This window comes from Oryctolagus cuniculus, chromosome 3, assembly GCF_051225735.1.
Source record: "Oryctolagus cuniculus isolate XC-2025 breed Fujian yellow rabbit chromosome 3, ASM5122573v1, whole genome shotgun sequence".
Taxonomy (NCBI): domain Eukaryota; kingdom Metazoa; phylum Chordata; class Mammalia; order Lagomorpha; family Leporidae; genus Oryctolagus; species Oryctolagus cuniculus.
The window spans coordinates 29,387,828-29,405,068 of record NC_142869.1 but is presented as its reverse complement, the minus strand read 5'-3'; the positions used below and the strand labels follow the sequence as shown (position 1 = coordinate 29,405,068).

At 38.8% G+C, this 17,241-nt stretch overlaps 2 protein-coding genes across 6 annotated transcripts in view; one reads left to right on the top strand and one right to left on the bottom strand.

Moving 5' to 3' along the window:
- Positions 1–9,339, top strand: part of LOC149127296 (uncharacterized) — a 264,015-nt gene extending 254,676 nt beyond the window's left edge. For all 4 annotated transcript variants that reach the window (XR_016231916.1, XR_016231914.1, XR_016231915.1 and 1 more), the window contains one exon: positions 5,535–9,339. The gene's annotated coding sequence lies outside the window, so the exon portion shown is untranslated. The remainder of the gene's footprint in view (positions 1–5,534) is intronic.
- LANCL1 (LanC like glutathione S-transferase 1) overlaps positions 1–14,273 on the bottom strand; it is a 40,702-nt gene extending 26,429 nt beyond the window's left edge. Inside the window, exons 1-3 of one of the 2 annotated variants that reach the window (XM_002712454.6) lie at positions 14,119–14,273; positions 13,814–13,910; positions 10,481–10,598 (exon numbers count right to left, since the gene is read on the bottom strand). In XM_002712454.6, the coding sequence (XP_002712500.1) occupies positions 10,481–10,598; positions 13,814–13,894 (199 nt within the window). In that variant the 5' untranslated portion in view covers positions 13,895–13,910; positions 14,119–14,273. The remainder of the gene's footprint in view (positions 1–10,480; positions 10,599–13,813; positions 13,911–14,118) is intronic. The other variant, XM_017343077.3, reaches the window with a different exon arrangement.
- Positions 14,274–17,241: the final 2,968 nt, after the last annotated feature.

Genomic DNA, 17,241 nt, shown 5'->3' with positions numbered 1-17,241 from the left:
GAGCATCTTTATCTATAAAATGAAAAAGGTAGCTATGCTAAAATTATTGTGAGTCATTTAAATCACTTAGAACAGTCCCTGGTACAGAGTAACAACTCAGTAAATGCCCAACTCCACTAGACTGCGAATCTCAATGAGTATTAACGTTTCTATCTTATCTCCGATTCCTATTTGGAAGGGACATTGTACAGAGAAAACCACACTCTTCCTCTTCCCATGTCCATGTCTCTCTACTGCCTCCCTGACTCCTCGTACACATGTGCCATTCTGCCTCTCGTTAGCTTTCTAGTTTTCCACTTCCTTCCTGTTTCCCGTCTGGTAATGCACACCCAATGTTGCCCAGATGCTTGACTTTGGGGAAGCAAGTTCAAATCAGGGGGCAAGCGGGAGGAAGCCTAATTTATACCCAGGTCTAAACAATATGCTGTTTATCCAGTTTTACCAAGCCTAAAGCAGATATTATGAACCCTATCTAATTTCTGAGTTCATTTTTCAACTGAATCAGAGTTTGGAGAAGTTTTATTTTCTAACTCATAGTCTAACAATTCTGAAATAAGTTGAATTCCTACCCTTCCCTGACACATCTACTTTTGTTTAAGTTACTGTTTTCGGTTTACAGAGGTGGTCTGTAGAATAGTAATGGCAGGTGGTTTCCATTCATTCACTCACTCATTCATTCATTCAGCGAAATTCAGTGAGCACCAAATGAACCTGGTATTATGCTAGGTGCTCAAGTTACTGGAGTAAATGAATACACACAGACCTAGCTTCTTGGTGTTGCCTACAAAAGTCAAATTACTTAGGTGTGTCTTCTTTCCCTCCTCTCGTTTCTTCTGAAATGTGTCTGTAAACACTCTCATCCTGCTCTCAGTGTTTCACCCAAGGACCCTGGAGGCAGCTCCATCCTATATTTTCTATAAGCCTGTGTGTTAGTAATTTAAGACAACTACAGTACAATGACATTAATACCATATAACATGAAGTCAGAAAGAAACTAGCCAACACTCTTGGCAAATTCATCTATCCAGTGGTCACTGTAAAGGGCACTAATAAACCTCAACTAGATCCATGCCCTCGATCCCTTCCACTTGTCCTCATAGCTCTGGCTGGCCTCTCACGAAGGTGAAGGACATTTGGTCTGGGCTCAAATCAGACAATGAAATGCTGGCTCTGATGGAGAGCTACTTATAAGGAGATCAAATTGCTAAGAGAAGACATTTGGCCAGATTGATTCCTTTCAAATAAGCCTGATGCCAGCAGTAACTAAGACTCGCATGCTAAAGCTGCAGCTCAAAGGCTGCAGATCAGAGGAACAGCATCTTGAAACACCATAATGACTTGTACTTAGAGTGCAAGTTAATATTACTCCAGAGATTATGCTGCATATCCTCTTATTTAAAATGTTATCTAATACTTGAAAAGAGGAAATATATGCCAATCTTAGCCTCATTAACTTTGTGAGTTGGTTACAGAAGATTGGGTCATGTCTTTCAGAATTAAAGCTCACAGAGTCCTGATTTTTTAAGTATGAGCTGATCATCATTTCTCCTAGGAATCATCATAGTTAAGAGTGGGGAAAAAACTGAAATTAAATGAGGCTAGCACTTTCCCTCATTTTCTCTTAAGACACTAGTGAGATCAGCTGTCCCTTGGGTTTACTTAACTTTTCTGCTATGTTATCTGCGAAGGGAAGCAATCTCTTCTAGTAAATGCTTATTTCTAACACAAGAACAGTTCATCTGCTCATTTAATCCTTTATAATAACAGTTTCTCACAAGTGTTTTGTGCTTTCAGTTGTACAAAGCACTTTAAAATCTTCTGCCCCCTGCAGCCTGCAGTCTTCCCGTGGAACAAAATCCAGAGCAGCCCAATGGCAGGCAGCATTTTGTTCTCCGATGAGTCCCCACACATCTTGGGACCCACTGAAATCACTCCGATGGTCACTTTTGGATTTGGTCTTAAGTGGCTGCATGCTTGCTAGGTTCCTGCACTGCCTGTTGCTACTGTGTACAGTCATAAGTAACAGTCCCTGATGGGGCATCTAAATAACCAAAATGTTTCACCTGCCATCTAAACTGCAAGCACAAACTGTTAAGAACTCCTGTAAATCTACTGGGAAGGGATTAAGGCTAAAATGAACAACTCAGTGCTTATTGCTGGCATATGTCATACATCACTATCATAATGCATTAGGCTTCAAGGTTGTAAATTTTATAAAGGAAGATTTTGTTGAAAAGAACTGAAGCTGTTCATTTAAAATATTGCTTATTAACAACTGCAAGAGCTACTGATTTCAGACTATGGATGATGATTCATTTGAGAAGATCTTCAACAAGCCTTTTCAAATGCAAGCAATTATGAGAAAAAGCTTCTGTCCTGGGCCAATTAATTTTCTATCCTGAAATCATGCTGAATATATTAATATAGGGTCAGGAAGAGGAAAAACACCCTGCAGAATTCATTTTTCTAGTTGCTTATGACCATACATCTTCGTAGGGTTTACTTTATATGCAAGCCTAAGTAACTTTTCCTCATAGACCTTTAAATAGCAATTATTCTTGCCTATCTAATAAACTTTGCTTCCCCCTTTCTCAATTACTTTCTTACTTCATCAGGGATTATTCTAATTTTTAAAAATAAAATGCTCAAATCTTACTAGTCATTAGCCATTTCTAAAGTTTATAAAACATGGGTATCATGTTATCATCGCTCAAACTACACCATTTAATAGCTTATGAGTAATTTTTACTTATCAAATATACACAATAAGCTTAAATGTATAAGTTGAGAACACACACACACACACACACACTCAATTTAAATAGCAGGCAAGAGCCAGGTTTATTGAGGTTGAACCCTCATTTCATTATTTACTAGATTTACAACCTCAGAGGAGACAGTCAGCATTGCTGTGCTTGATTCTTCTCATTTGTGAAATGGGGTTATGAACAGTATCCGTGCCATGGAGTGTTTTGAGATTTATATTAGTGAATTAATGCAAAATACTGAGAATAATGCCAGCCACATAAAATTAGTTCTTGATGTACATGAACACAAATTCTTGCACCTGTAATTTAAATTTCAACCACAGTAACATTTTTAATAACAGGAATCATGTTTTAACATTTGCCCTGCTTTCCAACAGTCAAATGATCATGACACTACATACTGATCATCCTTATTCCCTTAAGAACCAAAATGCATTCATTAGATGAGTATTTTATTATTAAATTACTTTTTTTTTTTTTTTTTTTTTTTTTTTTTTACAGGCAGAGTTAGACAGTGAGAGAGAGAGACAGAGAGAAAGGTCTTCCTTTTTCCATTGGTTCACCCCCAAGTGGCCGCTATGGCTGGCCGGCGCATTGCGGCCGGCTCGCAGCACCGATCCAATGCCAGGAGCCAGGTGCTTCTCCTGGTCTCCCATGCGGGTGCAGGGCCCAAGCACTTGGCCCATCCTCCACTGCACTCCTGGGCCACAACAGAGAGCTGGCCTGGAAGAGGGGCAACCAGGACGGAATCCGGTGCCCCAACTGGGACTAGAATCCAGGGTCTGACGCCGCAGGTGGAGGATTAGCCTAGTGAGCCGCGGTGCCAGCTTAATTACTGACTTGTTTTAAAAACTCTTTTGCAATTAATTTTTATTTGAAAAGCACAAGAGAAGAGAGAAAGAGAATCTCTCATCTGTTGGTTCATACCCCAAATGCTCACAACATCTGGGCTGAGTCAGACTGAAGCCAGGAGTCTGGATCATAATCTGGGTCTCCCATGTGAGCAGCAGGCACCCAAGTACTTGGGCAAAACCTGCTGCCTCCCAAGGTGTGCAATCGCAGGAAGCAAGAATCAGAAGTGGTATGAGGACCCCAACCCAAGCACTGTGATCTGGGATGTGGGCTGTGCCAAATGTCTGAATTCTTTTTTGAATGTTAATGTGCAGTATTAACTGTTTACCTTGATTTACTGCCTGGAAATCTGATTACTGCAACATCCCATTCCTGGATGGGTATGAGACAGCAGAGGAAGTTATGGTAAAGGCGTTATGGTAATGATTGCCTCATGTGAAAATAAGAAACAGCTGCAAGGTTTTTAAAAGACATTCCTCTTTTCTAGGGTGAAGGCATTTTATTTCTCTGTTGTGAATGAAAAAAGGTAAAAGTTAGGGGCACAGCTTGTAAAACTGAACTCTGACAACCCACAAGTGTAACTGTAGAAGCTTCAGAAGAATGATGCTTTATTCTACTAAAAATCCCTATTAATCACTCTCATTACTGCACCATAGCCTCATATTAAAAGCCAAGATAATTTCCATTGTAGTTTGTAAAGTGAACATATTCCAAGGCAATTATTTGCTTCTTTTAAATTTCTGTTTAAACTTACACATATCACCCTGTCAGTGAAGCATTTTGTACAGATGGATTGTGTGTAATAATCCAATTCCAGATCCTACTCTTATTTATACCAGCATGAACTATCAGATCATATTACTACTGAGGAATGACATACAACAAATGAAAATGGTGAAGGCCTAACTAATTATAATTATTATTTTCAAAAACATATTTAACACACAGAGATGCTCTGGCAGAAATTTTAATAAGTACTCTGTCCGCACTGGTCTCAATTTTTCCATTAGTCCAGTTGTCAGCTGTAAATACATACACCACATTAAACACACAGGTGCTTCATCTCTTCACGAGAACCTTTCCTTTCCAAGATTAACTGAGCAACTGAAGCAAGTCTACACAGTAGGGAATGAGGCATTATGAAGTTAGGAAGCAGAGCTTCGTAGTTTTCTTAAAGATTTATTTTATTTATCATATGAAAATGGGGTTTAATGTGGATTGATGCATAGTACAAGTAAATTGAGAACTTTATAACTCTGCAGCAGGAAACAAGAGCCAGCAGAAAGAGGAGGCACAGAACAACTTAAGCAAGCAGAGAAAACAGTAGAGTTTCACAATATTAAGTTTAGAATTAATTGCAGCCTTTTTTAGAAGCTTCTCTCTAGAAAAATCATCCTTGATTTGTCATATCTATAACAGTCCTTTCTATGGCAAGCTTTATGAAAAGTCTATTACTCATTGAAATTAAGAAAAAAATTTAAAAGAATAAAGATGTTTTGAATCAAAATGAGTCTCCCTGGAAACAAACACCAGGCAAAATATTTGCTTACTTACCCAGTTTCACAGTGTTACAAAAATCCCCCCAAAAGTGGGCAAAAGTTAAGAGATCCTTTTGGCAGATGAAAAAATTGAGGCTTATTGTCTAAATGGCTTGTTCAAAACATAAGAATAAAGAAGAGAAGCACTTTGCTTATTATACAGGAGTTACGGCAGAGATAATTAGGTCTTATGCCCACATCAACTCTCCAATTACCTTTAGTAACAGAACCTCAGCTAATAGACAGACTATATGTATAATCCTTTCTTGTGACCAAGTTCCTTCCAATGTAAAGCAAGCTGAATTGAAATGGTAGGGAGTTCTGGGAAATCTTTCTAAAAATAAGGAATGCATTCTTGTCCTTTTCTGCCTTCCAGAAGCCTGAAAAGCTGCTGTAATGGTTGGATCTTCAGTTGCCATCTTAATGAAGAGGAAGAAGCTACTGTCTCAGCAGTGATGGAGCAGAAAGAAGGGTGGTTTTGTTCTTATTAATATCCTGAGGCTACCAAATCAGCTCTGGACTACCACTCTCTGGCCTTTTATCATACAAGAGAAAAATAAGGTATTAATTTTTTTGGTATAAGCAGCTGAAACTAATTCTTTTTCAAATCCTAACCCTTTCTGATAGCTATTAGACCATATTTCTACCAGAGAATGACACTTTTTAAAGACAGTAAGATTCTAATTGTAATACTCGTGCAGTTTTCTCATACAAACTATACAATGAATCATATAACTTTGCAAAAGCTTTCAAGGTACCCTAACAAGTTCTCAATAAACGTCAATGTTGAAAAAAGATTTTAAAGGTTTTTCACAATGAATCAGTGTTTCCCAGACTAATGTAACAAGAGCAATCACTAAGTCATTATTTTAAAAAAACAAGGTCTTAAATTTGGTGCTGAACAAAGTTAAGGCAATATAATCCCTGTTTCCTAAAAAGTATAAATTTTGAAAGATAATATGAGGCATACAGAAAGCAACATGCAAATCTCAATTATATAAGCATTGTTTTGTCCTGCAAACCATGTATTTTTATTGTATTGAGAATAAACTTTTGGTACTGAAAGTACAGCTATGAAGACAGAATACTTGGCAAGCTCTAACAATGGGAGGAGAAGGATTAGTATTATTTTCTGTGGCTGAGTCAGCTTAGGTTTCTTATGAAACTTAAGAGCTTTATGTGTTTTATTTGATTATTTTAAATTGACATAATACTTTCAGATATTTATTGGGTAAAATGTAATATTTCAGTACACGTATACAGTGTGTAATGATCAAATCAGGGCAACTAACTTATCTGTCACCTCAAACATTTAACTTTCATTTGTGTTAGGAATATTAAAGACTGGCACCATGGCTCAATAGGCTAATCTTCCACCTAGCGGTGCCGGCACACCGGGTTCTAGTCCCGGTCGGGGCGCCGGATTCTGTCCCGGTTGCCCCTCTTCCAGGCCAGCTCTCTGCTGTGGCCCGGGGAAAGCAGTGGAGGATGGCCCAAGTGCTTGGGCCCTGCACCCCATGGAAGACCAGGAGAAGCACCTGGCTCCTGCCATCGGATCAGCGTGGTGCGCCGGCTGCAGCGCGCCAGCCATGGCGGCCACTGGAGGGTGAACCAACGGCAAAAGGAAGACCTTTCTCTCTGTCTCTCTCAGTATCCACTCTGCCTGTCAAAAAAAAAAAAAAAAAAAAAGGAATATTCAAGTCCTTTCTTCTGGTTATTTGGAACAGACAAACAACAAACTTATTGTCCACTATAGTAAGCCTTCTATGCTATGGAACACGAGAACTTATTCCTCTTAAGCCACTGTATTTTTGTCCCTTATAACCAATCTCAATTTCTCCCCTCTCCTTCTCAGCCACTGGTAAGCCCTATTTTACTCTCTACTTATAAGAAAATCAGCTTCTTTAGCTTCTATAGATGAGTAAGAATTTGAAGCATTTGTTTTTCTGTGCCTGGCTTAATTCACTTAAGAAAACATTCTGAATTCCACCCATGTTAAGCAAATGACAGGATTTAGTTTTTTAAATGTCTGAGTGATGTTTTAGTATGTGTATATACCACATTTTCTCTATCCATTCACCCATCAGCTGATCATCTATCAACATCTAAGTTGATTGCATACCTTAGCTATTGTGTAGTACTATAATAAACATGGGAAGCCAGGTATCTCTTTGATATTCTGCTTTCATTTCCTCTGAATATATATCCCCTTGTGGAATAGCTGGATCATATAGTTGTTCTATTTTCAATTTTAGTTTGAGGACCCTTGTTTGTTTTCCATAGTTACTGCACTTACAATCTTACCACCAGTATCTAATAGTTCCCTTTTGTTGCACCCTTGCCAACATTTGTTATTTTTTTTTTCATCTTTTTGATTATTGCTATTCTAATTGGGGTGAGTAGCTCATTGTGTTCTGACATGTATTTCCCTGTGGTTACTGGTGTTGAGATATTTTAATATAGCATTTGGTCATTTATGTTTCTTCTTTTGAGAAATGTTTACTTAAATCATTTGTACTTTTTTTGACTGGATTTTTTTTTTATTGTTGAGTTGTCAGTATCTTGTTGGATGAATAGTTTGCAAATATTTTCTGTTATTCTGTAAGTTGTCTCTTCACTCTGCTCTTTCTTTGGCTGTGTAGAAGCTTCTTAGTTTGACATAATCCTGTTTGTCTATATTCGCTTTTATTTTGTATGCATTTGGGCTTTTATTTTAAAAAGTCATTGCCTATACTGATGTTTTGCAGTATTTCCTTTATATTTTCTTCTAGTAGTTTCATAGTTTCAGGTCTCAGATTCCTTGTGAGTTGATTTTGTATATGATCAGGGATAGGAATCTAGTTTCAGTATTCGTTGTAGCAATGTCTAATTTTCAAAGCTTTATGTCATTCAGAGGGGCTAAACACTGGTACAGGGCAGCATTTTACTTATCAAAACATTTGAGGACACAGTGTTGTTGATTGTGTGTGTGTGTGTGTGTGTGTGTGTGAGAATAATGGCTTTTTAACAGTGTTCGATTAGGAGACATTAGGAACTGTGCCTTGGAAGCTATTAGCAATTTTATCTAATGGATTTTATAATACATCATAAAACAATCAGCAAGTGAAGACATCCCAAATGCTTAACATGCCAATTTGCCTCAGACACTGGCCATATGAGGTGCTTTCAGGAACTAGCAATGAGAATCATGGATAATAAATGATAAAAGACTGAAGGATACTGACAGTCAAAAGAGATGATGCCAGAAACCTCATTTAGCCAAAAAACTTCAGCAAATTGGCATTTTACTTTGAAGTGAAATTTGTTTTATATTTCCAAAGAAACTTAACTTTTAGCTTCTGAATGAGCTCTAGTAATATGGGAGGGGGGTGGTCTGACTGATGGTTTTTCTTAGCACTCTCAAATTATTAACTTGGGGTTGACCTTGAGGTGCAGCATGTAAGCCACTGCCTGCAGTGCAGACATCCTTTATCAGAGCACAGGTTCAAGTTGAGGCTGCTCTGCTTCTGATCTAGCTTCCTACTAATGTGCCTGGGAAGGCAGTAGAAGATGGTTCAAGTACTTGGCCCCTGTCATCCACATGGGAGGACCAGATAGAGTTCCTGGCTCTTGGGTTTCAGCCTGGCCCAGCCCCAACCCCAGCTGCTGCGGCCACTGGGGAACTGAACCAACAGACGGAAGATCTTTCACTCGGTCTCTCCCTCTTTGTCAGTCACTCTGTCTTTCAAATAAATAAATAAGTCTGAAAAAAATAATTAGGTCAAATTTAAAAACAAACTCTATCACTTTTCTCCATTAGAATAAGATCTATTATAATAATATAAATTCATCTGAACAGGTGATTTAAAGATTTGTTTCTTTTTATAATCAATATTGAAATCAAATCAAGTCAAGCCATCTGCTTCAGTGTTTTTTTTTTTTTTTTTTTTCTGGTCAGGATTAACAAAATAATAGAATAATGGACACTCTAAATACATTAGTATAAGATCTGTAAGTATGGGCCTATGTATTTTTTATGACAATCGAGGAAAACTAAAAACAACTGTGCTTTATACTTGCTTTTTGTTCAAATCCTTAAAATTTAAATAAATAGTAGCAAATTCACTAATGAGATTGATGTAACAATTATACCACACCTGGAAAACAACAGATACTCAATAAATGACAGCTGTTAAAACTTCTTTCATCTTGTGCTTAATATTCTTAATAGTGTTTGTGTTAAACTTCTAAAATCCATAAAAATCAAAAAGTAAACTGTAACAGGGATAGCTCAACATTATCTGGTCTATTCTTGTTTTGTAAAGTACTGAGTCCACATTTACTGATATGATTTGCCTTCTCTATCCTTATAAGGAAAAACAGAATCCCATGTCATCACTAAAGAGGCTTGCTAGAAGACTGCATTAGTTAGTAAAATTCTCTCATAACAAAGCTCTCCAACTGCTGTCTGCAGATCACCACCTACATCAGGACCATTAATACTTAATAAAATGTAGATTCCTGGGTCCTGCTCCAGACCTCCTGAATCAAAACCTCTGCTGTAAGGCCTGCATTTCTTTTACAAAAATTACTGCTTTAATATCAAATTCAAATTGCTTAAATGGCAAATTTGCCCCTTTCTGTCCACTATTTAATGAAAAATGCTGAGTTTCTAGACTGTACCTTCTTCAAGATTACAAAGCTGCCTTTTTGTCTCTGTACATTGGTAAACTAACTGCCATTCTTCAACTTGCCTTCTTTGGTTTCTCTCTCTCACTTGACACTAATGTACTATTTCTGCCCAAATTTTCTCCAACATCTTAATGATTGAGACTGGCAGTGTATAAAATGCAAACCAACCGGCAGTGACCATATGGAAGGACTCATTCATCGGACTAACATTTAACCATTTTTCCTGTATGGGTCTCTGTTGCAGAACAATGTTTTTAAACAGTCTGGCATGTTTCCTGAGACAAATCCTTTTTACTTCTGTTTCAGGTACTGTCTTGTGGAGCTCTTCCTAACTCTTTCCACCGAGATTCCACTTCCAAACTAACTATGCCATGTTGAAAACCAATTTTTCTCCCCCAAAGTACAGAAGCTGTCTAAATATCCTGCATGAACATCTGGAACATGCTTGCCATGCCCTAAATTCTGGGCTCAGTCAATAATCCAGAAGTCCCATGCCTGGGTTCACAGCACAGCACTCTCTCCTAGAAGAGTTACTCGTGTGCAGGTGCAGGAAGCATGTAAGGGCATACCATTCAATGAGACAACTCTCCAAAGGTAAGGTTTGGCTCTCATATACAATGCTTATTTCAGCTCACAGTCAGCACTTCCTACCTGCCCAGCCAGTGTAAGCAGTCCCATCTCGAGGGTCTGCTGACTTTAGGCCTCTCTCCATCTGCTGAAGCAGCTCTCGAATCTTATTGGTCAAGCGTTGTGAGAACTCGGGCATCAGCTACAGATATTAAGGGAAAACAAGTATCAAAAAGTATAGGCCACTCAATTTCCTGGACAATATCAAAAAGAAGACAGTACTTCATTACCAGTTAGGCCACACTTTTCTGTCTGAATTAGACAATTTATTATCTATTCTTAAACAACAGTATATTAACAAAGCTTAAACATACTATGACATTTTCTACTCATGGTAAGAAATATTGTTGTAACTTAAATGTTTGATATATAATTTTAAATACTAAAAGAGACTGCCAATGATAAATTGCATCATAATTTTCTACCTAATAAGGAAGGATTAACTATTATTTAAACCAGTATTTCTTATTAAGCACAAACCAGATGTTTGCTGTTTTCAAGCCACTGGATTTTTAGTATTCAAGGAGCAGCAATGTTAATTCTCCACAGAAACATTCTAATTGCATTTTTAATGCCTATCTTTAAAAAAAAATTAGAGGTGGCATAAAAAAGCCAAACAATCTATTATATGTGTGTGTAATATTACGAGCCTCAAAGTGGAAAGGACATCAAGTCTAGCATCAGAAACCCATGCCCCAGCAGTGTCTGGCGGAAAGTAACAGGATTCATATTGTAAAATGAATGAGCCTGGCTATATCCTTACCTGTTACTAGCTTAGTGTTCTTGCTCAATTCATCACTTCTTTATGCTTCAATTACCTTCATCAAGTTGGGATAGTAATACCTGCCCCACCAATTTCAAAAGGTGCTTTGCATATTAGATTAGATGGTATGTAACAGGTCCATCTCATGTGGGAATGTTAATGTTAACAATTTTATTATACTTTAGAGGCCCAAGTGTCTATGTCAAATAATAGTTCGATATGAGTTGAAAGTATACCACAGCTGGGGCTCTGGGCTTAGACACCTCCAGTATGAAGGCCCACAGATTTGGGCAGATGGTGAGGCCCACAGAATCATTATGTTCCTAAGACATAATGAAGACTATTATAAACTCTTGTACTTCTGTATATAGGGAATCATTTAAATATCTTTAAGGTCACTCTAATGTATCCCTCAATTATGCTGAGAACTTGCTGTGACTCCCATACTTAAGATTTCACAAAACAGTAAAATTTTAGGACAAGATTGAGTAACATTACAAGGGACCAAACACTGCATTTTTATGTTAGAATTGTAGAAACACTACAATCACTACTACTAATCACTCCCTGTTAGCATCAAAATCTCACTTCTGAAAAGGAACATCTTAACACTGAAAAAGGTGAGAAGACAGTAGCAGCACAATAATAATTTAAGATGCTAAGATGCAATTCTGAGGACCATCCCTTATAAGGCAAATCAGACATTCTACCACATCTGTATTACCTATTCTGAAGCACCACCACAATCCCTTATTTCACACTCTGAAGAAGAAACCACAGGATTTGACAGGGGCGTTCCCATGACTTAGCAGTTTTTAATTTAACAATGTTTAATTTAATAATTTTAAGACTGCCACAAGAACTGAAAATACAGTAAGATAAAATATGCTTCAATATTAATACAAGAGGACTATAAATCTCAACAGAAGAGTGCATCTACATGAGAACATGTCATCTTCTGTACACAGATCATGCATAATTTATTATCTTGCTTGGCCTTACTTGAAGAGACCAAGGATGAGAATGCTCAAAGCCTCAGGAAGGGAAGTCACTTTGTATTTGGCCCGTCCTGTGTTTAAAAATAAAGGTGACCTGCCTGAGAATATTGATTGCTTGTGGCAGATCACTGAATTATTAAAACTCTACCAATAATGTGAAGGTTCTCTAAAAGCCCTTTTTTCCCTGATAGATGCCAGAAAACAGACAAGTTCCTTATTGAAATCTTTGTTAACAAATTAAGGAGGACAGCTCTCAGGGGTCTGATCTTTTGTGTTGAACATTGACAATTTTAGAACTGGTATACTAGGTTCTTTCCAGAACCTATTTAAAAACTATGTTAGTTAATAAATTACCTTACTATTTGTGAGTTGGTTTAAATTTATGAATGTCTTTTTTTTCTCCCTTAGAATTAATGAGTTAAATTTATAAAGAATATTTAACTGCCAAGCAGCCTCGTGAGCTGCACTGTATTGAAGGCTTGTGTTACTAGGACACACCCTCAAGTGTTCTGTTTGCCAAGTGTGCATGAAGCAGCATGTCTTCCTCCAACAAAACAAGACGCATCTTCAGCTTCAGGATCTGCAGGCGCAGGCAGAACGCAGACCCAAAACGGTCAAAGGGAAGCCATCCGGCCTGAATATAATTATATAAAGTTATGTTTGAGCGGCTTACTATTGGCCTTAAAATAATTAGATTGACAACTCCAGGTACATTTTGGTAGCCTTCCACCCTGTGCCTTTTCTCCATCTCTTTCATACCTCCTACCTGCACTCCTAGTCTAAGTTAATGTTAATGCCAAGCATTTTAAGGAAAGAACCAACAGACCACAGAAAGTTAACTTGAAAGCTATGAAAACTATGAGGCCGTTATGTCATATGTGAAATGCTTTTTGTATGACTAATGTTTTGAAGACATAAACTGGTAAAAAAAAAATTTTTTTAATGTCGAAATCCACTCTTCCCTCTAATTACATGCCATCAGGCAGAAGAAGATACAGCCCCCTGCTAGCTCCTATTCAGATTCACTTTTCCAGGTGATTTGCAAAGTGCTAAGATTCTCCCACTCCATCCACCGGAAAACTGTGGGGGTAGCTTACAGAGTAGCGACAGGAAATTTAAGGCCTATCTCCTAAATTTCTCTAAGCACTGTCGGCTTAATGTTGTCATCACCACGCACCCCGTTTGTTCTCATCATAAGCAGGCCTTTACTTGTGTAGTCATAAAGGAACAACATGGCACGTGTGAATACCAGTAGATTCCTCACCCTGCCTTTAAGAAGCAAACCAAAACAGATTTTTTTAAATGCAAGTTACACGGTCAAGGGCAAACCAGCCGATTTTTATAATTTATCTTATCAGTGACTGAGATTATCCTATAAATGCTGATATTCACAATAACTTAATTCAGATATTCAACACGTTATAGCTGAAACTGAACATTTTAACATGCACTGCACAGACCAGCATTATTTTACATATTTCTTCTTAAATCTTATTATTAAAAAGGGAAATTCGAATTCCTCCAGGCAAAACCGAGCTCCTTCCGAAACCTAAAGCGGGGGAGGTAGGGACGCAAGTCGATCTATCCCAAACTCACCCTCCCAGCAGAATCAAAGTAGCTCTCGGCCAGGGATTTGTTATAATCGGCATAAGGATTCGGGAAGGCCCTTTGAGCCATGTCGCCGCAAGCGAGCCTGCAGAACAGGGTAAAAAGAGATCCCAGGATGAGACGGGGGCCTCGGCCGAGCTGCGCGGGCGGCAGGGAGCCACCGGGCAACCCCCTTCCTGCGGCTCCGGCGCAATCCGGCGAGAGAGCCGGTCCGAGTGGAACCCGGGCCCACTGGGGCCCAGTCGCTCTGGCGAGGCCCCTTCGCGAAAAGGCTGCCAGGGCTCGGGACCCACCGGGATGAACGGAACCCGTTTTGCACCCCACGTTCCCACGCTCGCGATTTAAAGCAAGAGCGGCTCCTGCCGCCCGACAACCTCCTCCGCCTCGCGAGCCGCCCCGCAGCCCGGAAGGTAACAGAAGCAGCGCTTTCACTGCCTACTTCCTGCCGGCGGGACCAATCAGGGCCTTCGCCGCGGCAGAGGCCCGCCCCCCCCCCCCCCCCGCTGTCAGTTTATTAAAGGAACAGAGTATGATTCTAAAGGGTAATGCTGGGTAGCAGGCTAGCAGGAGTGAGAACTTACACTCAACTTCATTCTAGTCAAAAGGCAGAGAAGCGATTGTGTTATCTTAGAATAATGTGAACACGTGTCCGCTATTCCTGCCCGTCTTTAATTTTGATTTTTAAAAAAACATATTCAACCACAAATTCATGAAAAATTAGAAATGTTTTATCTAGAGAAGACAAGGAGACTTTTTTGGGAGATTTGAATATATTTGTATTTCTACTGCTTGAACTAAATAAAATTGGTGAGGATGTCTCTCCAGAGACCTTCCAGCATTTTTCTTTCATTTTAAAAACAAAAACAGCAAAAAAAGTAAACACTATCATCATTAACAACAAAAACTAGGGTAGATGGAAGAGAGAGAAGTCCTTTGGGGGTAATTTGTACTGAGGCACTCAAGAGTGGATGGGAAAAGGTATCGAATAATAATTGGTAAAATTTCAGGGAAAATACATAAAAACACAAATTGCAGCTCTCAGGGAATCTAATCTTGCTCTTTAAATTGAACTACAATATTGGAAACTGAAACCCTTTTAAAAAATTGTGAAGATTCAGCCTTCAATTTCAATGTTTAAAAGTCTACATTATTTGAGAAAATTTTCTTTTATTGAATTTAAATCCTACCTGGTACACATTAGGCCCATTCTGTTTTCCAGGGAGTTTTGGAGTTCAGTTTAAAAGTCTCTCTCCTTTTCCTTGCCTCTTGCCCTCAGAGGATCGTAGCCTCTGACAGCCAATTGCTGAAGCTCAAAGCCACCTAGCCTCCCCCATGTTGGCCCAAGATTGTCCCACTGTGGTTACCGTCCCACACGCTTTAGCCTCCCCCAATCCCCACCCCACCACCAGCATGTTTGTTCTTTTTGAATGATGCACCCCCTAGGAAACTTACTAACTCCTTCTCTTCCCTTACCAAATTCTTGAAGATTTAGTGGGAGCCTTTAGTGAATCTTAAATTGGATTTCCTTCATATTTTTTTAAATAGGTGTTTGAAAGAGCGACTCATATGAAAAAAGAAACAGAGTGAGAGATGCCAATCAGTTTTCTTTATTTATTAAAGGTTTAGTGGAGTTTGTCCCCTCACAGATTTTATATGAGTAGAATTGAGAAAGCCAGTGACTCAGAGAAAGTGAAGCATCACAAGGTCAGTCTAACAGGAAAATTGTGCTGGAGCAGAATGGAAGAAGATGATGCAGGGGAAGGAAGTAGGGGGAGAGCAAAGGAAAAGTACATCATGATAGGCGAGAGAGGCAGCCTTCCAAAGAAATATCTACTGCATGGGTAATGTGAGGAGGTAATAAAGGGCTTCTCAGCCTCAGCTCTGTTGACGTTGGAAGAGATTCTTTTTGTTCCAGGAAGCATCCTATTCACTGCAGTATGTTTAGTAGCATCCTTGGCCTCTGCCCACCTGAAGCCAACAGTATCTTGACTCTCCAGCTGGTGACAACCATAAGCTTCTAGATATTGCCATTTGTCCCTTGGGAGGTGAGAGTGGGGCACAATTGCCTCTGGTTGTGAACTACTGAGATAATGTAAACAAAATCATTTAATAAGGTTAGAAGATTTTACTCCAGTATTCCCGTTACATAAATGGCTTGCTGACTCATTAAAATGAATTTGGGAGAAATTTGAGGAGGCAGTGCATGTGTGTGTGTGTGTGTGTGTGTGTGTGTGTTTAAATCTCAGGCACAGAGTTGTGCTAGTTGTACTCCTACTTGTAGTGTAGCACCATCAGTGCATGAAAAGCCCTATTGTATTTTTCCCTGTAAATATTCATTTTTTATCTATTCCTCTCCTCCAGCAGGTAGCAACCACATTGGATTTAATTCATATAGCCTTTGGGAAATAGGTCATACTTACTGTGGGTATGGATTTTAATGGGATGATGCTAGAAATATCCAACAACATGTGCTTTCCATTTGTTTATGTTGCTCTACGTACAGTTTGCTATTTAAGATAATTAAAGAGTATTTTTATAGTATGCTTGCACCTCATGTCACCAATGCTTTCTGCTAATGATGAAAATTCATTTTAAATTCTGTACCACATGAAATACAACCAGAGTCGCTAGGTACCTCTTTTCTTATGGATCTGTGTGTGATTATCTCTGAGATGCATACCTAGAAGTCAACTGATGGATCATAGGTTACTCTAATAATCCCAATTCTTTTAAATTTCTTACCAGAACCACTGTCTCTCCAACAATAACTAAGTTTCTCATCTCCTCTCCAACACTTGATATTATCTAGTTTTCTAAATTTTTTAAAAGATTTTATTTATTTATTTGAGAAGTAGAGCTCCAGACAGGGAAAGGGAGAGATAGGGAGAAAGGTATACCATGAGCTGGTTCACTCCCCAAATGGCCACATAGGCTGGAGCTGGGCCAATCTGAAGCCAGGAGCCAAGAGCCTCTTCGAGGTCTACCACATGGTTGCAGAGGCACTAGGACTTGGGCCATCTTGCACTGCTTTCCAAGGCAATAGCAGAGAGCTGAACTGGAAGAGAAACAGCTAGGATTAGAACCAGTGCCTATATGGGATGCTGGCGCCACAAATGGAGGCTTAGCCCACTATGCCACAGTGCCAGCTTCTAGTTTTCTTTTCTTTTTCTCTTTTTTTAAGTCCTCCCCCCACTGAAACATTTTATTTAAGGTATACAGACTTGCATACATTCCATAAATGTAACCTCAGGAACATATATGATAGTGATTCTTCCCACTGAACCCACTCTCCCACTCTTCTTCCTCTCCCTCTCCTATTCCCATTCTTATTTTTTACTAAGATCTATTTTCAATTAACTTTATACACACAAGATTATAATAAGTAAAGTGTTCAACAAATAGTATTAAAAAAACTG